At 35.8% G+C, this 22408-nt stretch overlaps 2 protein-coding genes, 1 non-coding gene and 1 pseudogene across 4 annotated transcripts; 3 read left to right on the top strand and 1 right to left on the bottom strand.

The window, feature by feature from the left end:
- Nucleotides 1-1124: 1124 nt before the first annotated feature.
- LOC147541700 (sorting nexin 1-like) lies at nt 1125-6796 on the bottom strand (annotated as a pseudogene). Its single transcript, XR_015223977.1, has 11 exons — nt 6599-6796; nt 6359-6496; nt 4972-5107; nt 3862-3994; nt 3361-3435; nt 2835-2994; nt 2583-2712; nt 2432-2500; nt 2123-2202; nt 1779-1839; nt 1125-1668 (listed from the first exon to the last, which is right to left on the bottom strand). The product of XR_015223977.1 is annotated as a sorting nexin 1-like (transcript).
- A 2540-nt stretch (nt 6797-9336) lies between these two features.
- On the top strand, nt 9337-10221 carry LOC147541701 (protein S40-7-like). The gene has a single exon (XM_086638619.1). It carries the CDS (start codon nt 9403-9405, stop codon nt 10075-10077), a length of 675 nt encoding a protein of 224 aa, XP_086494745.1. The 5' UTR covers nt 9337-9402; the 3' UTR covers nt 10078-10221.
- Nucleotides 10222-11996: 1775 nt separating this feature from the next.
- TRNAV-UAC (transfer RNA valine (anticodon UAC)) lies at nt 11997-12070 on the top strand. The gene has a single exon. It is a non-coding gene; the product is annotated as a tRNA-Val (tRNA).
- Nucleotides 12071-19795: 7725 nt separating this feature from the next.
- On the top strand, nt 19796-22191 carry LOC147541703 (ubiquitin-conjugating enzyme E2 variant 1D). Its single transcript, XM_086638623.1, has 4 exons — nt 19796-20139; nt 20649-20788; nt 21493-21618; nt 21796-22191. The coding sequence occupies exons 1-4, from the start codon at nt 20106-20108 to the stop codon at nt 21934-21936; spliced, it is 441 nt and encodes a 146-aa protein (XP_086494749.1). The 5' UTR covers nt 19796-20105; the 3' UTR covers nt 21937-22191.
- Nucleotides 22192-22408: the final 217 nt, after the last annotated feature.

The following is a 22408-nucleotide window of genomic DNA, read 5'->3' on the forward strand; positions in this document are numbered from 1 at the left end:
CTCTATTTCCTTATCAAAATTAGAATTCTAACTTAATTTCTAAAGAACATTCTATCGTCAAGAATTAGTGACAAAATTAATAACAATCTTTCTTCACCTTTCTCTGCTCCATGCACTAATTTCTCTTGCTAGCACCACTACTATCACTTACATTTTTGACATTCATGTTTTTCTTATTTCTTTGAAACACTTTCGCCAGATACTTCCTTGTCTTCTCAAGAATAGTTTATTTCTTCGTTGTAAATGGATAACTCCTTAGATATCTTTGTCTACTTAAAGATCTTCTCATCTGATCATTCATCATGGGCACGTCACCACCACCACCAGCACCACTGCTGCTGCTCCCCCTATTCAAGGTTCTGACAAATTCTGCACCAGATTCCGGCCACTTGTTTAAGTTCACATACGTCGGTGTGACAGGCATAACTATATCGCCATTAGAACCCATTTTCTTTAAACTTAATAGAATTAACTAAAATACTTAAACTTTATTGATAAAAGTGAATGAATAAAACAACTACTAGTCCCCTTTATATAGTCCTAGAGTTTCCTAATCCTAATCACATTCAAATAGCAACTTCTAAGAAAATATAACACTAGAATGAAAGAAATCTTAAACTGCAAGCAATTACTAAAAATAGAAAAACTACTAAAAATTAGTTTTTGAGACCTAAACGATGGAATTTGACCCTCAAAGTGGGCCGGTCGTGGCAAAGCGAAAAGAATGAGCGGAATGTTATTTTTGGGCCATCTCCTCTACGTCAACTAAACCCTAGTTGAATTCAACAAATCATGGCAAAACATGAAGTATCCAATTAATACTCCTGATTTCACTGAGTTAGGTTTATCTCTGAAAAAAAAAACGTTAGTGCAAGTAGTATATTTAAGGTGGATTCTTCTTCTTTCTATTTTGGTTGTTATTGTTCTTGCTTATTTCCTTCTATTCCAAGGAGTTTTGCATAATGAATTCAACTATCCAACCAAGTGGTTTAATAAAGGTATTCAATAATACACCATTACAAGTAGTTCCAAACGCTATGAAAATTAATTTGTTAAAAACGTTGAGTAATTCATCGGGTATTAGAATAAAAAACCGAATAATGGTGCAATGACTGGTATAGGTGTGGAATAATTTCTTGAAGTGAGTTTGATATTGTAATTGGTTCATTAGTTGATGTAATTTTAATCCATTGTTAATTGCCAATGTTGATTTTATGCAAAGTTACATACTCTTCTTACATGCTTTTCTTCCATTTCCAATATAAGTGGTAACTTGATATACCATCTCCCCGTCTGTCTAAACGGTTTGTAGCAGACTGCTTCTAGGCCGCCAGATGCCCCATTGTGGACCACTAGATTCCAGAAGTTCAAAACCCAAGTTTTTATTCATATAACCTTTTGCTGAATGCAAATTACAATATAATCTCAAAGGTGATCTGGTGAGAACTCTTATCACTGTTTCATGTTTGAACATGCTTCAAGCTTAGGGAGGAGACTTCGCCATGCATCTGCAATCTCATTTGCCAAATGAGCCTGTCCTTTTGCAAATTCATGAAAAGCAAGACCCATATCCAATGTTTTTTGCTCTTGAAATCGCACCATCTCTTCACTCATTAACCTCACTATTGTCTCAAACCTTCTTCTTGCTTCTACCCCCTCTGCCTTCAACTGCATTTCATCACATAATCCGGTATCAATTTCGATTAAAATGCTGAATATTTTGTCCGAGTATAATACAACAATAGATTAACAAATATACTAAAGATTGATATACTCACCTCCTTGTATTCATGCTCGGTTTCTCCTACCTTGTCTGATCTTATTAGCATCAGTATGTCACTGGGAAAAAGAGAAGAAGTATTAAACCAATAGTAATTCAAGAATGAAGATATGAAGACTTGCAATTTGCTATGCTGGGTTTTGCTTAATGAACGGAGGAAAAAGCTCATTGAATTCTGCTTGTTCTAACTTAAGCTTGGTAATGTACAAATTCTTGAAGTTTTGAAATTCAGATGACGACGAAAGTCCGGTTTATCTGATAAATTTGCTTATCGAAATATAATAATGTCGACCGTGGACGGACAAAAAAGAAGCAATTAAAGTTTTAAACGTAAAAACTTACAGGTCTATCTCCTTCTGCTTAATTGCTTCAGCTAGTTCACAGTGTTGCTTGAAAGCATTGGCTCTCTCTACCATGGTGGCCTGTTAAGAAATATAAAAGGGCATATGTTAAACTTCTACAAGAAAACTCAAAGTACTAACAGGCTAACTTAACTAGTTTCATATAATTTGATATTTTTCATGATGTGCATATCAAGCTGTTCCAACCATGCAACTAAGGTAAGTGATTCATAATGGATCAAGGGTCATGGCGTGGCGGGACGGCCCATTTGTAACCAGAGGCATGTCTGGCAAGCCATCACAACCTCACCTTGATAGACTGCACTGCACGAACATAATATTTCAAAGGTTCTTCAAAAGTCATTAAGAGGTGGTGAGCCTGCAACCGAGAAAGAAACCCACATTTAGAAAGCAGAAACAGTAAATTGTGAAAGGATATCAAAGATGAACACAAGGAATACCTCTTTCTGTAGTTTAACTGATAACAGTTCTGATTTCGTTCCAAGATCTGAAAATGCCTTGGATTTTTTCCTTCACAAGCACCCAAGAGTTTGACGGCCTTCCCAAAGACCGATAGAGACTGACCCAATTCTGGAAACAGGTAGGTAAGTAATGAAAGTGAATCTTGTGGAGAAGCAAACTAATGGTGCATATGCAGAACCAAGAATGGACTGCATAAATAAGAGAAGATCAAAAGATAACCAACATCTCACCTCCGTGCCTCTTCACAAGGCGAAAGGCATGTTTTTGTGCCTCCAGTAAGTGGTCTTCAAGCTCAAAGACGTACTGCTTTAGTTTCTCATATTCAGCATTTGATTCTTTAATAGGCTTTTCCTTTCCGAGGACAACGTGACTTACTTTAGATTGCACGTCCTGTAAAAGTTCAAGAAAACTCAAGTCATGACTTTACGGAGTTTACAAATGGGCTGCAGCTCTTATTACAATGACGTTTCTAAACCCCACTAACATTAAAAGCTCTAATTAGCTAAGGTAGAATCTTGTCCACGACGAAGTATTTAATTGGCATCTTTAGAAGAAATCCAGAAGGCGTTGCATTTCAAACGCGCAAGGAAAACTTCATCGCCTTTTTTGTTGTGTTAACAGTAAACCTTTTCACTTCAGAACATTCTCACCGTACTAAAAGTCTCATACTTTAATTTACAGTACAATTTTCTCTTTTTATTTTGTTTTTATTCAGGCAATTGGATGCTATATTCTAAAAACTCAAGCACAAACTACCTTGAAAATTTGCATCAAGTCGGCTGGCTTCTTTTTAAAAATACCGATCTCCTGAGACCTGGCTCTCTGCATTGCCTGTAAAGAGCAACCGAAAACCAATATGAAATTGTCAGTCAATTTAAAAAAATTATCCGAAGCCACTGTATTTCAGATTGTTGTATTTGCATAAACCTAAAAAAGTCTAAATATTGTGGTTGATGTTTGAAAACTAATCTTCGTTTTGCTTTGAGATCGCAGATAAGGTCTTAAGAAACTTGACAAGTAGATAAATTCAGAAGTTAATTGAAGTAAGGGTCACGAAAACTAAAAAAAGGAGAATCTTTTTCTCTTTCCCCTTCCCTTTCCAAGAGGGATTTCCTTTAACCTGAATCACTTTCGAAGTTCTACCAGTCTTCATGGAGCGGCAGTATAAGCAGCACTTGAATTCATAGTTGTTTACGTTCCCAAATGCCTGCTGTAAATTTGAGCTTAAAGTTTCCACCTTTCAGCTAAGCAGTTTACCTCTTCGTCTGCCTGCAAAAGGTTCTCAAATCTTCACTTTGCTGAAGATCGGGATGTGAAGCAATCCTGTTTACAAATATGTCCAGTGCCTGACGTCTCATTTCAATGAACTCCCCACTGAATCGAAACTTCTCTGTGAAGGATGGATAATAAATATATTCAGTGTACTGAAAATGAAATGAATCAACTATAACATGTTTCAAACCCATTAAGCTTGGCATAATCACCATAAAGCTAATAAATATAAACAGAATTAAACCAGAAGCAGCTGTAAGCCTGCGAAGATCTCACCAAGTTCCAAAAAGAATATTAGCACTTACCATGCTGTTAAAAACCAATATAAAGACAACTCAAATAAAGCTGGCTGAATCGCTTCCACAAATTTTAAATTCCTAGACAGTGATTGTATAAGATTAACATCCTCCTGGAGATGACCTAGGGCTACGAATGATATACTTGTCACAATATACCCAACAAACTGCATGTAGTAGCTGTTCCATTGTTTCGAAATCCTAAAACGTGCACCAAAAAAAACCAAGAACTGTGCTGGTCATGTACGAGCCTGTGACATCCATAGACACCACGGCTGTACTCCATAACTGCTAGCTAATAGATTTCATTCATTTAGGGATTCCCTTTTATTTCTATTTTATAGTAGTTTCCACTTTGTTCAGGGAAGGGAAGTATCATTTACATAGTAATACTTGCTTTAAGAAGGTTGACATTCCTATTATAATTAACAGTTTCTACTTCAGAAATAAGAAAAACCATGAGGGGGAGGATCGTTCTCGATCTGAATAGGGATCGATAGCAATGGGGTAGATTCATTCTTGTACTCTATCAATTTATTTATCGATTTAATATTTTGGGACAATCTGCGAAAAGCAAAATTTTAAGGGGAAATTAATAAAATACATAAAATTTGTTCCAGATGATAAACAATGCCATGTTATCATGAAGAAAGCACAAGCGAAACAGCATCACATGCTGTACAACCAAGCACCCCGTACAAGACATACTATCTAGTGGTAGTGCGGGCATGCTATTTTAGGAAATTTAAACATCAGCGGAACTGGATCATTTAGCCGGTCATGTAACCAGTTTTCTTACCTACAACATTCTTCTCAGGGACAGGGGGCATAAAAATGCCCTTGTACTTCCCGATAAGCCGGTCACGTAACCACTCAAAGTCACTATAACGCCGAATGACAATCTTCTCCGGCCCTTGATAATCAGGGAAATTTGTCTGCACAAAAGACAAGTTTCTACTACAATAAAATAATTTGTCCTCCATCATCAACAAAAAGTAAAGACTTGATAAAACAACTTTTAGAACAATTGCATCAAGGTAGCTCCTGCAAATTTTGTATTTAAGTGAGAATATCTTTGGAAATATAAGTGAGACAGATTTTCTATGCAAACTTGACAGACACTTGGGAATAGCACACTATCCAAAACCATCTTAAGCTGATGTCCATTAATATTCTCTGCCTTGGTTTCCAAACAGGTCAAGGGTTGAGGGTTTCCAACCACGACCGCCTACTTGGACGTGGTAGAATAATTTCTCCTTATGTGGAATGGGATCCACAAGATACACCTCAAAACCACATCAGGACAGAAAGAAACGTGATGATAAGGTGTTTTTAGGTAGCACCAGCTCATGGCTCATGTCAAAGAAAAATAATTTGTATCATTTTATCATGAAGAAAGGTGAGTATTATTACGTAGTTAAATTTTGGCATTCGAATGATCTTATATAATTTTGACACGACAGTAGGAGAGCACTGATTTAGATACTAAGTTTTGGCATCCAAAACCATCTATACTCAAAGTCTAAATCAAGGAGTGAAATTTCGGTAGACATGGAAATGGAAATATTTCGATTCATATTTCCTTAGCAAATCATTGTTATGAGAAACTGAGTTAAATTCCGGTTTTGATGGAAATTTTGGTAGGCATGAAAATGGAAATCTTTCGGTCATTTCGACCGAAAGATTTTAAGATTTCATTCCTTGGTCTAAATTCGTATGAGAGGTTATATTTACGTTGGACTAAGCTGCATCAATATTTATATACTAGCATAATATCATCGCCTAATTAGATCGAATACTTCAAGGCGGTATCAATGATCAACCATGTAATGAACTTCATCAAACTAGGTTGGAACTGTATGATGCTATACTAATTACACGTCATTGTTATAAGCTTAACAATCTCCTAGCCTGTCCTCCCTGTTTGAAGAAACAACCTAAACCTCAAGAAGGAAATTCTTGATCATGTTTTGTCTTGTAATTAAAGACTCTCGATCAATAAGATCAACCTAAACCTCAGGAATGAATGCAATATCGGGTTGAACTACATGCAGAGAAAACAATCAACTAAGATCAAGAAACTTGGTTAACCTATCCAAAAAATCCTATCGCTAATCAGATCAAGAACCATAAGTTCAATTCAGATAATAAATTTGTAAAACAAGAAGAAAGGAAAGATTAAGTACCTTAGTAATAACTCTGTAAGAGATGTAAGTTTGAAGGCCATTTCGTAATTTGACAGGGTCTGTTACAAAAACTGATAAAAATGGCTGCAACGATGATGGTGATTTAGGGCTTTGATTGGACACAGATAGAGTTCTTTGCTACAAAATTCAAATACAACTAATTAGACTAGATAGGTTTTCAACTCTCACATCGAAAATCAATTTAAACTTAATCGAATAAGAAGTTGGTTAATCAATTACCGTAGTGATCATGAGTGACCTTCTCCAAAAATGAAATGAAGATGAGTATGAAATTAGATTCTTGATCGGAGACGATGTGGTGGATGGAAAATGGAGAAGCGGAAATGTGCAAATGTAAACCTAGATAGATAGAGAAAGTAGAGAGAGAAGGAAGATGAAGGACTGCTGATTTTGGAGGTAAACTCACTCGCGTGAGGGATTTATTCTGGCAATAAAAGGCGGTACATATTAAAAACGTAGATGCCCGTCACGTTTTTAATACCAAGTGATTGAGGTCAGCCTTTCGTCAAAAAAAAAAAGAGTTAAATCCTATATGGCCCCCTACTTTGTGACCAGCTTTCTTTATGGCCCCCAAATTTCTGTAAATTCAAATATAACCCCCTATTTTCATGAAAATGTCATAACTACCCTTCCCGTTAATATATTTTCAAAATAAAACTAAAAACAAAAACCTAAATTCCACCTCACTTCCCTCTCCACCACTCATCTCTCTCCACGTCACCTCTCTCCCCAACTCACCTCTCTCTCTCCAAGTCAGCGCTCTCATGAAGGTCGCCGGCCGGAAAAATTTCCGGCCGGCAACCTTCAAACTTTAAAAAAAAAAAATTTTTTTTTTTTCACTCACCTCTCTCTCTCCAAGTCAGCACTCTCATGAAGGTCGCCGACCGGGAAAATTTCCGGCCGGCGACCTTCAAACTTAAAAAAAATAAATAAATTTTTTTTTTTCACTCATCTCTCTCTCTCTAAAAATTCCGGCGAAGGCGGTTTCCCTTCGTCGGGATCTGGTCTGTTGAAGAACAAATCGATTTGGTCTGTTCTTCAACAGAACAGACCAGATCTGTTGAAGAACAGACCAAACTGGTCTGTTGAAGAACAGGCCGATCTGGTTTGTTCTTCAACAGACCTATTCTGGTCTGTTGAAGAACATACCAGATTCCGGCGAAGGGAAACCCCCTTCGCCGGAATTTTTAGAGAGAGAGAGAGATGAGTGAAAAAAAAAACTTTTTTTTTTTTTTTTTAAGTTTGAAGGTCGCCGGGCGGCGACCTTCATGAGAGTGCTGACTTGGAGAGAGATAGAGAGGTGAGTGAAAAAAAAAAAATTTAAGTTTGAAGGTTGCCTTTCCGGCCGGCGACCTTCATGAGAGCGCTGACTTGGAGAGAGAGAGGTGACGTGGAGAGAGATGAGTGGTGGAGAGGGAAGTGAGGTGGAATTTAGGTTTTTGTTTTTAATTTTATTTTGAAAATATATTAATGGGAAGGGTAGTTATGACATTTCCATGAAAATAGGGGGCCATATTTGAATTTACAGAAATTTGGAGGCTATAAAGGAAGCTGGTCACAAAGTAGGGGGCCATATAGGAATTAACTCAAAAAAAAAAGTGATTGAGGTCAGCGAGCTAAAGCCACCAGGTGAAACTGTTATTCGAGGCGCGTGCTGCCTGTGCTAGGCATGCAATTGGAATGTATATGAAGTAGATTTTGTTAGTTGAAGTATATGCGGTCGGACATTAGTGCAGATGAGGTAACCTTGCACCTCTGTTAATTCGACTGCACAAAGTACAATTGGAATTGATGCAGTCAATAAACCTAGTACGCAATTTGGCTTTTGCTCACAATATCTCCCAATTGAAGGGACTAAAATAAAGGTAGTGTAGATAGAGCTTATGACGTTTATTGCAATTCACTATGTATCCTACATAGTGAAGGTACGCTACAGGTGTCTTGCAACATTGTTGGTGGCGTATTTGGACTTGTCAGGCCTGAGACTTCTCAAGAGTGTTCAGATCAACTATCTGTTTGACCTAGAGAGGTCTTTGAGTGTCTTGTCTGACGAAAAAAATAAAAGTAAGACGACAAAAAAACAACTTACAAGTATAAGTCTAAGAAAAAATTACAAGTACAATTCAGAGAACCTGTGTGAAGACCAATTTGAAACTGTGTGGTTTGTGTGTTAGCCAGAGAACCTGGATGGTTTGCTACATGTAATATAGCAGAAAGCCCGAATATATTCTAGTCTGATGGTGGAGATTTTAGAGTTTAGGCTTCAATCAACCAAAATCAGCCAAAACTTTTTTTTCTTCAAATAGTTTTGGAAATTTGGATTTATGTGTGAAGAAAGAAATGCACAGGACCATGTCCTAATAGATTTGTGAGTGTTTGGGTATAACATCGGGATTTTAACGGGCCTCCCATAAAGGAGTGGTAGTGGATAAAGATTTAAAAGGGCTCTCATGGACAAAACATCTCGTATACATTTCAAGACATTTCAGATCATTTATCCATGGATAAAATATTTGTTTAGACATTGTAAGATATTTAATTTGTAGGCAGAATATCTTGTAGACATTTCAAGATATTTAGTTCGTAGACAACATATTTGTAGACAACTAGACATATCAAGACTTTTGACCTATAGACAAAATGTCTTAGTTAAAAAAAAAAAAATGTAGACAAAATGTCTTGGGACGTTTCAGGACATTTAAAATATCTCAAAGACGTTTAGAGATATTTCTAATATCCCGACCAATAACACGGATATCTACAAAATGTCCCTCAATGTCTTGAAGCACAACCCCTCTACAAAATGTCTCCGAATGTCTTCGACCACTCCCCGTACACACAGGTAGATTTTAGTGTGGGACCCACATGTAAATATAATTACGTCAACAATTATCTGCGACGATAGACTACTCTGACTCCTTCTCTTCTAAAAAACTATATATATATATTCTCTCGTTTCTCTGACTTGACAGCTCTGGTTCTGTCAGATGATACACTGATATTAGTAATCCCGTTACGCGACAATGGAAGTAAACGGTTCTAGCTTCTCCTCCCGCAATCGAAATTCTCCTTCATCCGAACGTTTTATCGGTTTATTCTCTCGATCTCAACCAGATAACGTTAATGGAGATAGTATTTTATCATCCGGTCTTGATGATGAACTCGATGAAGATGACGTTTTTTGGACCGGAGATTTCACTCAATCGAACAAACGTTCCGATCATCATCAATCCAGTTCTGAATCTAAAAGGGATAACCAACCACTAGGTTTTCGGCGGCCGGAGAGATTTGGTATTCTTGCTGCTTTATCGGATGATAGTAAAAAAGAAACCCTAATTGCTGCCCCTTTCAATTCATCATCGTCAAGGATGATTCCATCAATTCCTAAACCTAAAAGCCCTAGAGAAAGAGATTACTTTCTTTCATTACCTTCTGGAAAAATTCATCATCAATCGGCACCTGTTAATGTTCCGGTACTTTCAAATGCGGCAAAAATGAAGAAATCTAGGGTTTATGAAGAAGATGATGTAGATGAAGAAGATGAGATGTTGCCACCGCATGAAATTGTTGCAAGAGGATCTGGTAGATCACCGAAAACAACATTTTCAGTTCTTGAAGGAGTTGGAAGAACATTGAAAGGAAGAGATTTGCGTCAGGTCAGAAATGCTGTGTTTAGACAAACAGGTTTTCTTGATTGAAACATTTTGACCTAATTTTTTTTATTACTTTTGTGTTGAATGTTCTTCTTTGAAAAACCCTAATTTCGTTTTGAATTGAAATTAGGTTTTTGATTAGGGGATAATGAATATACAGTTTATCATAATAATACCAATTTAATCTTATCCTTCCTTGTTAGATTAGGTATCACCGATATCAAAATGTTGTTCATTTTAAGTTAGGATCTTGATACTCAAATTAGCCGAAATGTTGGTCAAAACCTACCGCTTAATTTTTTCTTGTTGTTTGTCCGTGGTTGTTGCGTATGGTAAACTAGTAAACAAAACATTCTTGAATGGGCTATGGTTGTATGGATTCAAGATTTGTTTCCACTAGTAGGCGAAGAAATGCAACAGGTGGGAAGCTCAAATTGGGTATGTCTGAGATACTAAGTGATCAAACTAAAGTTTCGGCTATGATTCTAGAAAATGGATCAACTTAATGTTTGACATTGACACGAATCAGATTCACACATAGAAATAGGCTAGCAAGGAACCGAGCATTAATCGAAGTGTATTTGGTATACGTATTGATGTTTCTATTAGCAATTCTTTTATACATAGTAGACAAATAAGATGTGGTAAGAACTATAATGAGGTTAGAGAACGGGAAAGTTTTGGTTTGTAGTTAGAGATTTGGAAGAAATTAAGTCCCTGCTTCCTCTGATTATTGAAAAATGAAGTAATATAACTTTTATATGTTTGTTTGTCTATGCATCTCTGGAAACAATCATCATGAAATGTTCGCCCAAATCCGTTAGTGTGTAGAAAAACCATTTCTAGAATTGTTTTTAGTTATCGAAGGTAGTAGAAACGGTTCTCTTGCAGCCTCGCTAAAGGGTGTGAAGCCGTGAACTATTGAGAGGTCGATTTGTGATAAGGATAAGTGAGGGATTAGGTTGAATCCTGGTGGTTGAATAAAAGGTAATTTGCTATATGAAAGTTGAAACAAATGTTGTTGGTGGCAGCTCAGAGGGATGTTCTCGACTCTGTTGTCAATTCTTCTCGTGGAGCAGTTGTCCTACTGGGATGGTGGGAACATTATTTTCTTACAGTGTCGTTTGCTATTACCTGTTTCGATTTTAAATTGATCAATATTGGAGTGAGAGAGATAAAGAAATCTTGGTTGTCGATTCAGAGTATTAGGATAGTACTTGTTTTCCAAGTCTGAAATTTGACTCGAGGTCTGAATTGACACGAGCTAGAGTCCAGACAGTTTGCTTTTGTCTAACTAGTGATATTTGACTCGCATGAATGACTATTTGGGTTGATTTTGGATTCATTTGATTAAGATAAATAAAATCCTTACGAGTTCGACCGAACATCCAATGACAAAAAACTAGTTAGACTTCTTAGTACAGTGGAAGGGAGTTGAGTGTGAGAAATGAAACCAAGATGCTCGTGTTCTTGTTACATAACCTTTTGTTCTTTACCCCCACTGAAATTCATTTATGAACTTCTCTAATATGAATTCTTAAAGTAAGGTACTTTTCTGCATTTGCTTGTATATTATATCTAGAAGTGAATACTCTGCCATAGAATTAGGCCTATTTGTGATTTGTGATTTTGTATCACACTGGAATACCAATGGCCTTTCACCTAGGTCGTAATAGTTTCTCCTATCATCCTATGGCAAGATTGTATCACATTGGAATACCAATGCCCTCTCGCCTAGGTCGTAATAGCTCCTCCTTTGAGCGACTGATGTACAAGAGAAAGCGAGAGATATAAATGTTACTTTCTCCTAGAGTCTTACTCCCTTACCACATTCTCTCATCAATGTTTCTTACAAATTCCAAAATCAAAGGTATAGGCCGTGGTGTTCCTGTATATCAAGTGAGATTCCAACATTTTCGTAGTACTTTGCATTAGATAAAAAGAAACAGAAATATTGTCACCAAGGTGCTGTGGTGTAGTCGGTTATCACGTTAGTCTTACACACTAAAGGTCCCCAGTTCGAGCCTGGGCAGCACCAGCTCTCCAAAATAACTTTTTACTAATTGACATGAAATCACTAGCACAAGAGTTCATACTTTTCAATGTTCCACGAACTTTATCTAGACCCAATTCATCTTTTATTTTTTGATTAATGAAGGAACAATTCATGAAAATATTCCATCAATAATTAGTGAAATCTCACTACTATGTTAATTAACTCTTTGTTTTTTTTTTTGTTGAGAATTTTTGAAACTTAGTTAGAAATTTGAAGATAATAGTAAGAAGAAAGTAGGAAAATGGAGAAGACATTTTAGAAGTCAGATCTATTCATTATGGATATCGGTGATGGATTGGGAATTTGTCGATACTAAATAAATTTTGACAACCAAACAAAATCTTGATTTTCTCACTCCAGTGAATGCGGAGTCGGTCGGTCGGTTCCAGGGAGAAATATACAAGAGTTATTTTGGGAAAGGAACTAAAACAAGTAGTGGATCAGTGGATGGGGGTTTAGGCCTTTTACGGGCATGCCTTAGAGTTTTTTTAGCCGAAATGTTATTCCCTGGGCATTGTACCAACTGCTTTCGAAGATTTTTTCATACCCATAAACAATTTGACAGGTTATGTGAACAAACTTGTCAGAAATCTTCGAAAGCAATTGCTACAATGGGGAGGGAATAACCATACGATAACGGCACTACCCATTCAATGGCGGAAAATGTAAACGAGCTCGACCCGCAACTGATCTTGGAAAATTGAGCAGGTATGTTGTTTACAGTGCTGTAATTTTGTTGATATGTAATGGGAGTAGAAAATTCTTACTTTCTCTATCCAGTCAATTGCTTCATCTCAAACCTATATATATATATATATATATAATATATATGACTATTACCTTTGTTCAATGAAATTCATGTCAATATGCTACTTATATTGCGAGTTCACCCCGTGTTTGGATTTTGGTCGCTGTTACGTGTGTTAGAGGGGCAGAAAACGGAGAGCGGAAAGAGGATACACGATTGAAAATGACTTTTTTTTTTATGAAGGAGATTGAAAATGACTTAATGTGCAGTATAGAATTAGAAGTACTTTTGGATGTGCAAGAAAAATGTAAGTTGGATTTTTTATTCTATTAAGGCTTGGTTGAGTGTTCCTGTTGAGTTAGGGCACAGTAGAAATTTGGTAAGTTGGAGATTACAATGTTATTCACAAGAAAAACCATCTCAGATCATTTTAACTTTAAAGTAAAATCTCAACCGAATTAAAGGTCAGACAACCGGCTGTATAAAAGTTGGTCTACTTCACAATTTAGAAGGCTTAAAAGAAAAAAAAAATTGGATAACCCTGACAATTAAAAAGTGCAAACCCACTAATATACTTTAGGGTTAATCTCAAACAATCCCTTGGTATCTTTAAGTAACAAAATCTTTGGACTAAATTTGAATTTTGCAAAACATATGGAGTCAAGAAGGAAGCTGCCATAAATGAGGGGGCTATTTGGAATCAGACTTATAATTCTTAAAAACTGAATTTAAGGCTGACATAAATGGCCGCTTGCTCGATTATGTACCTAAGCACCTAGTATGGCACGTATCAACCACTAAGTATAAATGAAAGTCAATTAAGTAATCTTGTCATTAATCGCCATTAAACATCTCATTAAGAAACCCTTCTTAATAGTACAAAATTGAAATTACTTCTCTACCGTCTATCTTCGTCTTTCTGATCATACGATCTTCTGTGGTTTAAAAAATGTTTAGAACTTTTTTTTTAGAAAGATCCAACGGCTCTTGTTTCACATTGTTCTCTTATATAATAGTAGAAACACTCGGATTAGCCTAAGATAATGTGCTTGTATTATTCTATTGGGATTTATTGCATTAGAATAGACATATTGTATTAAATTAGGGTATTTAGTTCAAAATCGTGATGGGTGGTTGGGAGATTATAATAGATTTTCCTTTAAATTGCATAGCTCTATACATTGACTTCTACCATTCAATTGCACCACGATCACCTATACCATTAAACACACATTTAAACCATCATCGTTGTTTGTTCAACTCATTTAGAAGTGTAAACAGAGTAGAACGAGGACGATTTTGTCTTCCCCAATTCTTAACGGGGAAGATGGGAAACCTCATGCGAATTGGGAGGTTGAGAGGATTTCAACGCCACTTTCTTAAATAAATTTATTTAAAAATTCAAACGTTTAAATATGTTGTATCGTCTTTGATAATTATGTTGGACTTGTAAATTTAGCTAATCAAAACGAAGAAATCTAAATCTAATAAGTTCAAAGATCGTATTGTCCTACCAAATGTATGAGGGTAGATCACATATGCAGCATTTCCTCCCCAAGCAACTCCTAAAGTAATTAGGGAAGTTTTATAAGACCTCCCCAATTTTGTTAAAAGGCCTCCCCATGAACCATTTTACTTGCTAAATTATCACTGAGGGGAGGCCTTTTAACAAAAATGAGGGGACCCTATAAAATCTCCCAAGTAATTATAACTTTGGGGGTTTAAATGTTTAGTTAGTCATATCTAGGGGCTAAAACATAATTTAAGTTTTTTTTTTTTTTTTGTAGTGCCTATTTTGGTTTTGATTCTCTCTGAATCTCTATCTTTCTCAAAGCAATGAATGAAAAGTTTGCACTTGTTAATTGCAAAATTTACTACTATAACAAATTTCTTTCTCCTGCAATATCTTGTGATTTGTTCCCATAGTTAATACAATTTCTGCCCTCAATTTAAACTCATCTTCCACCAATCCTTCAATTCCATTCAATCCTCTCTAACCCTTTCTCTCTCTACTTCTTTATATCTTCCACCTCTCCCCATAAATTAAATTAGGCTTTAAAGAATACCCATCTCTCTCCTTCCCCTTCATACCCTTATATAAATGAACTAACAACTTCACCACAACCACTAAGTTCCTGTTCTTTTACTACTGTCATCTCTGCCACTATCCCTTCCATCTCAAGGTACTCTCTCTCTCTCTCTCTCTCTCTCTCTCTCTCTCTCTCTCTCTCTCTCTCTCTCTCTCTCTCTCTAGTATTATTGTTCTAATTTGAGTTATGTTTGTGTGTTTGGGCAATGCAGAAATCTACTAATAGAGGAGAGAGAAATCATGAGTAGACAGAGGAAGAATCCTAAACTAGATTTGAAATTGAATTTATCACAACCAAGGGTTTATGACAACAACAACAACAATTATAATTATAATTATAATAATAACCCAGGAATTGTTTTATCATCACCAAGTAATAGTTCAGGTAATTCATCACCAATATCAATACCAAGTTCATGTGTTTCATCAGAGAATAATAACAATAGTACAGATGAAATTCTTAGATATTCAAGTAGTCCTGAAGCAACATCAATGGTTTTAGTTGGTTGTTCAAGATGTCTTATGTATGTCATGTTATCTGAAGAAGATCCTAAATGCCCTAAATGCAAAAGTACTGTTTTGCTTGATTTCCTCCATGATAATACCACCAAGAAAACCAGGAAGAACAATTAGCTAGCTAAACCCATCCATCAATTACTACTCTCTCTCTCTTCTCTCTACTTTTTTTTATGGGTTTTAGTTGAAAACCTTTCTTTTTGGGATTTTGGGCTGGGGGAGAATTTTTATGTGTTTGCTTAATTTTGATGTTTAAGTTCTAATGATATATCATAATATTAATCAAATATTGTTAGTACTTAGTGGGGTTTTGATTTACTTCTTTGTTTCACATTATCTGTAAACATGTGTAGAATGAAGTGAGTCCTAAACTGCCTATGAAAGTTTGGAGTATGGATTTACTTTCTCTCTATTACAAATTATGTTATAGTATTAGATTTTATTTTAAAACAAAAGGAAGAAGAAAGGAAATGAAGTAATTATAAATGAAGTAATAATAAAACAAGAAAGTGTGAAATGTTGAATGGGACTACATGGGTATTGGGTTGATGGCTACCAACATGTTTACTTCGCCGTAATGAAATTAAATTACGGAGACTCAGTATTTTAAAATGGTGTTTGGTACGTACAAATGTATCAGAATCACATTTCCAATAGAAAATGACTCCTCCTAAGAGAGGAATTCTAAACGAGAGGCCAGCCTGTTCTCTCATAACAATCTATACCAATCATAGTCCTAAGCATTTGAACACTAAATTTACATATTGTGATTAGGGAGTTCATTTTCTTTTTTGTAATTGTCACATTTTTTTCTTGTGGGGAATATGATATAAGAGATTCATAGAAAAGTATTTACGTAAATTTCGAAAGCGATCTTTGACCATTCTCTCTCCAAACCCGATACAAGCACCTCCTAGATGATTGCCTTGGTCACAGTGTGAAAAGACCAAAATAACTGTGTCTTATTCGCTACGTAGGCGGCAAGGAGGTTCTCTTATCATTTTTGTTCTCTCTTTGCCTATAAAGTTATTGCAATGTATTTAATCGTGGATAACAGAAAGTGATCCACTTTAATAAATCTTGAAGATATAACAAATATGAAAGGTTGTTGAGGCTGGATTCTTAGCTAGATTTTTCTCTCTCTTTTAAGGGACATAAATACGCTAAAATCTAGAGTTGCTTGGCTCGCTGGATTCATCTTGTCGAGTTTTTGAATTTAGACTCACAGTTCACCTAATTTCAACTCCAATTGAAATGAGTTATCAAGATTTAAAATTGGATATAAATGTTAGACTATGTAGTACTAGCTCAAAATAAGTGAGCTAGTAGATACTCTCACATCTTATAAGAAGTTAGAGTTCCCTTAAGTAAACAACCCATCCGTTATTAGAGTAGTGACTAAGAGAATGATAAGGTGCTTCGCGTGTTTTGCACCACATGTACACGTGTGCACGACTGAGTGTTTAGGGCGTTGTAATGCCTCACTTTGCATGTTCGCATCTTGCACTTGGAGCCTTACTGTGTTTGTACATGTGTATAGATCCAATGGCGAATTGAAATGCGATGTGTCAAGCATCACGGTGTGTGGTTGGTCAAGTCAAGGGTCGCCTAGGGAGAACAGGACTGTGTTAGCATGATGGAACGCGAGTGCGCCACGTGACACACCCCGAAACTCACCCTTTCACCACCTAGGAATACCCACTAAAACCAGAAACTTATTCATTCAAAGTCATTCGCTTATTCTCTTCTATTTTAAGGTCGAGATTGCATTACAGTCTGCTTTCAAGTGAGCAGCATTCCAGTGTTGACTTATTGTCTGTCATTTTGTTTAGTCACAACTAGTGTTAATTTGTTTCCAAAACAATAAGAGACTTTTATATGATAAAAGAAGAAATGAGTCTTTTATTTTGAGACAAATCAAAAGGGAAAGTGCGTCTCTTAATTTGAGACGGAGGGAGTATCATTTTTTCTTTTTTTAACCTAGAATCACGGTACAATATGTCGTTTGAATTCGGTCTGGCCCCACGTTAAAAATCCTGTGAAATTTGTTTAGGGATAAGGTATTTTGCCTGACATACTAAGGGTTTTTACTTTTTAGTCCAAAAAACAAAAAGACTAAAAACCTATTTTTGAGAAGATTGAACCATAAACCTTTTTTGAACATTATTTTGGGCTATATACCCATAAATACCCTTTCTATTTTCCCAAAAAAAAAAATGGTCAATCAAACCCAACTTTTGTCTTGGTAAAACAAAAACAGAGAAAATTAAAAACTGGCATCAAATTAGGAGAACAACAAGGGTGTCATTATTTATGAGCTAGCTATTAAGAAAAAGTTGATGGATGGTTCAATTGGAATTGATTAAAACTAAAGATGAGAGAGAGAGAGAAGGAGAGAGAGTAGTTTAGGGAGGGAAATAGATGTTTGTTTAATTGGGTATGGAAGGGTAGGTTCATGCATTGAAATGAAGAAGCAATTCTGAATTGGAGTTATATTCTAGCAAAAATAAATAATTAAATGCAAAGAGTAATTGAGACAGTTGTGAATACATAATGAGAGTAATCACAATTCCCTCCTTCCTCTTCCATTTTCTTCAATACCTCTCTCTGTATCACTAAATGCCATCTTTTATTTTGATTCCACTACATTAATACATTGATATTGTACTACTCTCTCTCTCTCTCTCTCTCTCTCTCTCTCTCTCTCTATATATATATATATATATATATATATATATATAATTCTATCATTAATATTGAGCATAAACTAAAACTCTCTCACTCCCACCATCATCTCTCATATTGAACTATACCAATTTGTGTAGGAATCAAATCTCATCCAAATGTTCTCTCATAAGAAATGGTTACCTGGCTGGCTAGATAGAACTCAAATGAAAAATGGGTTGTCTATGAATCAAATCTCAACTCTCATAAAATGATGCTAAAAATCCAAATAATGGGTGCTAGTGAATAATGATCAAGAAAAAAAAAATGGATTCAGAACAAACTTTTAGCTTCAAGACATTCATGAGACTATTCATCAAACACTTAATGGACACTTCTATGAATTCCTTAATCCTTGTAAACTAATACGGAGTAGTATAACCTTATTCAATTGTAACTAATGATACTATTCTTTCTCAAAAAAAAAAATAATGATACTATTTTGCCATGAAAAGAATAATGTAGTTGAAAAATGAGACTAGGGTGAATGAAAATGGTGTAGCAGTGTCACCTAAAGTATTCCCCACAAAAACGTCGCAAAAAGTGTATGAAAAAAGTACCCATAAACGCTATACCTATAAGTTCATGAAAGGAAAGGTCACACTATAAATACCTACAAAGAGGATACAGAAGAACTTGCAAAAACATCACATAAAATGTAGAGGAAGTGACCTTCAACGTGTCGACAAAATAATTGTCAACACTACTCCCAAATGTGTCGCATGAAATGTTTATAAAAATTTGCATGTAGACGTCCCACTGAATTGGTCTTGCAAAAGAAGCATAAAAAAATGGTAAAAGATGGTGTAAAAGCATTGCCAACAAATGCCCTAAAAAAGGCCCTCAAAGATGCATCAGATAAGAAATATCAAAAATAAGGTAAAACCAAAAGTGTCTATAAAAAACACACACCAAATTAATCTATCATCCATCAGATCAAAGGTGTCTGAAGAATATAAAATGCCTACAAAGTTTCGTTCAAAGTGGACGCAGAAGCACCACCGAAAATGGCTCAGTAAGCATCACCTATAGATCGATTATATCATTTACAAATTCTACATACTACGCACGCTCTAAAGACTACAGGGATCACTCTATAAAAGACTAAGAAACTATGTAATATATATTAGATCAACAATGCACACTTTTGATCGTCTGTTTACTTGATTCCCGACTTGACCGTCTGTATATTAGGACGAGAGGAGAGAAATAGATTTGAGGACAATGTAATCCAATTCCACACATATTTTCTCTCAATAAATGGACAATCTATCTTTATTGTATATATTTCGACCAATTTGGTACAATCACCTTCTCTTATAACAAAATCATGCTACAAAATTGTGAGGGTTGAATCCTAAATCTAAACTCCCAATTGGGTCCTATTATAAGGAAAAATTATCCCTCATTGATACAAATACAATCACCTTCTCTTGTAACAAAATCATGTTATAAAATTGTTAGGGTTGAATCCTAAATCTAAACTCCCAATTGGATCCTATTATAAGGAAAAATTATCCCTCTTTTATTCTTATCTACTAGTATAGTCTCTCTATACAGCTTTTTATATTGAGAAGTTTTATAGGCCTCAATCTTGTTAAAAGACCACTCTTGTGAATTCGGTGCGAGTCCACTGAATTGACAATTTGATACGAGTCCACAGAATTCACAAAAATAGTCTACTGAAGTGAATTTCGGTGGATTCATACCCAATGGGCTCTTGTGAATTCGGAGGGCTCGAACCAAATTCACAAAGAGGGGTCTATTGACAAGAATGGCCCCCTCTAAAACTTCCCTTTTATATTTTGCGAGTCATCTCTCTTCATCCTATCAAAGAAAAAGAGTCATCTCTCTTCCCGTTTGAGCTCCAGAATATCTCTAGACCGATCAGATCGACGACGACAACAACAAAAGCAACTACTAAATACCCTCAATCACGAATGACGCTTGGTTCAGGAGGATCGAGTGTTGTGGGTGAGAATCTAATCCCTAACCCCATTTCTTTGATTTCTCTTCGGCTCGATCATTCTAATGTTTTCTTTTAATTTAGATCTCATTTGTTTTAGTTATTATACATCTCTTTTTATGCTTAATTCCTAATTGGGTTTGTTTAATTTTGAACTGGATGTGATGGATTTTCCTGGTTTTGGGTTTTTGATGTTTTGATGACGAGTTCGTTGGTATTTCCTCATATGGATTATTTGCTGCCTTGTGAGTCACTTTTAGGAATTAGGGTTTTAGTTCATGCTTATCATTTTACCTTCAGAGCCATTAATCTTTTAAGACAGAGTCCTCTAGTAGTGATGGTTCCAAGTTTCATTTCGATTTTCTTTTTTCATTTCCAACCATCTTTGCCTAATCCATTGGTTCTAACCTTCTGCTCTCACTTGTCAAAAGAGATTCCCTAGGAAGAAGCACATTATTTTAATAAGTATGTACTCGAAAAAAGTCTATTGAATGGATGTCATTCTATTACTTTGCAGTTCCTCGAAATTTTAGATTGCTAGAAGAGCTTGAACGTGGAGAGAAGGGTATTGGAGATGGCACCGTTAGCTATGGAATGGATGATGGTGATGACACTTATATGCGGTCTTGGACGGGTACCATCATCGGTCCCCATAATGTAACACTAATACCCCTTTTCCTTTTTGATTTCTCTATGCTTGTTTCGAGTTCCCCATTGCCTCGTTTTAGCGTGATGCTATTATGTATGAACAACTAACTGGTTTTCTTATTTGTTGTTTCTCACTTTTGTCATTTCTCGATTTCCTTTAATGTACTGTAGTTTGTAAACTTATATTTAGGCTATTCTTTATTAATCAATAGGAACTAGATTATAAGTAGTAGAATATGGGATACAAGGGAAAAGAAAAGAAAACATTTTGATGATCCCGAGTCTAGAGGATCATTTGAAGATATATCTTTAATTGTTACCGATGGTTCATCAAAATGGTCTTTCTCCCTTCATTTGAAGTTAAAAACATTCTGGTGGACCATCAAAGACAGTTTGATTTGAGTATGCTCTTGTAATGAGCACTTAGTAGAAAATCACCTGTAGTTGGAAGAAGGTGCTTACATTTTTCGGTTATTTTTGTCCTTGGTGTCTATTATATTCTATTCTCAAATTTATTTGTTTACATAAGATCAAGTCAGACAAGACACATTTTGTTAGTAATAGTTGTATTCATTCCCTCACTCGTTCCATTATAGCCGGAGTTTCATTATGCTATTCATATATGGGAACTTCGTGATAGATTTATAAACCATGGCCCCCTTCCTTCTTTTTCTTTGTCTAAGATGATATATGAGCTGATATTTGCATTTCAGTCTGTGCATGAAGGTCGAATATATCAATTGAAGCTGTTCTGTGACAAAGACTACCCAGAAAAGCCTCCAAGTGTTCGTTTCCATTCACGGATCAACATGGCTTGCGTGAACCATGAGACTGGAGTGGTAATGTTGTCAAATCTAAGGCCTACTTTATCGAATTTTTGGATGCAAATTGAAATCAAATTCAAATTTTAGACTTTCCATTAACAAGCATAGTCCAAACCTCGTGGATTTTCTTTTCCTTGGAACACTGACCAGATCGTGACAAAGCACTTTTGGTACCATTCTTAATTTATGCAGGTAGAACCAAAGAAGTTCGGAATGTTGGCAAATTGGCAAAGGGATTACACAATGGAGGACATATTGGTACAATTGAAGAAGGAGATGTCGGCACCACAAAACCGGAAACTGGTCCAGCCACCTGAAGGTACATGCTTCTAGTAAAACAAGAAGATCAGATTGATTGCATGAACTAATGAGTTTAGTATATTATAATCGGGTTTGTATACTGTGTTGGTTTGGATCCTATGAAAATTAAAGCCCAAAAAGCACAATTTCAGGTTTAAATACCTGCACATCCTTGGGTTTCATTTCCATTTTCTTGGACTTCTGTGTTAACTGTATTTTAGGTATGCTATAAGGTGAAAATTGAATTATGTTTTTAATGTCCTAATCTCAGTGCGAGTTATTGTGCTATCTTTCCCTGTTGATACATGTATATTCTTGTCTTTGCTTTTACCTCAATTCCGATGAGTTTTTGGGTGATTCTGGACCAGTATTTGGTGTATGTATATTATGATGATTGATGAAGAAAATTAATTAATTAATTAATTAAGCAGACTGACCCATCTCACTCTTGAGCCATACTCAAATGTATTTCTTGGGCTGATACTTATTCTAGACCGGTATTTGG

This window comes from Eschscholzia californica, unplaced genomic scaffold (genome assembly GCF_041429995.1).
Source record: "Eschscholzia californica isolate CP2 unplaced genomic scaffold, dmEscCali1.0.p SCAF_4, whole genome shotgun sequence".
Lineage (NCBI taxonomy): Eukaryota > Viridiplantae > Streptophyta > Magnoliopsida > Ranunculales > Papaveraceae > Eschscholzia > Eschscholzia californica.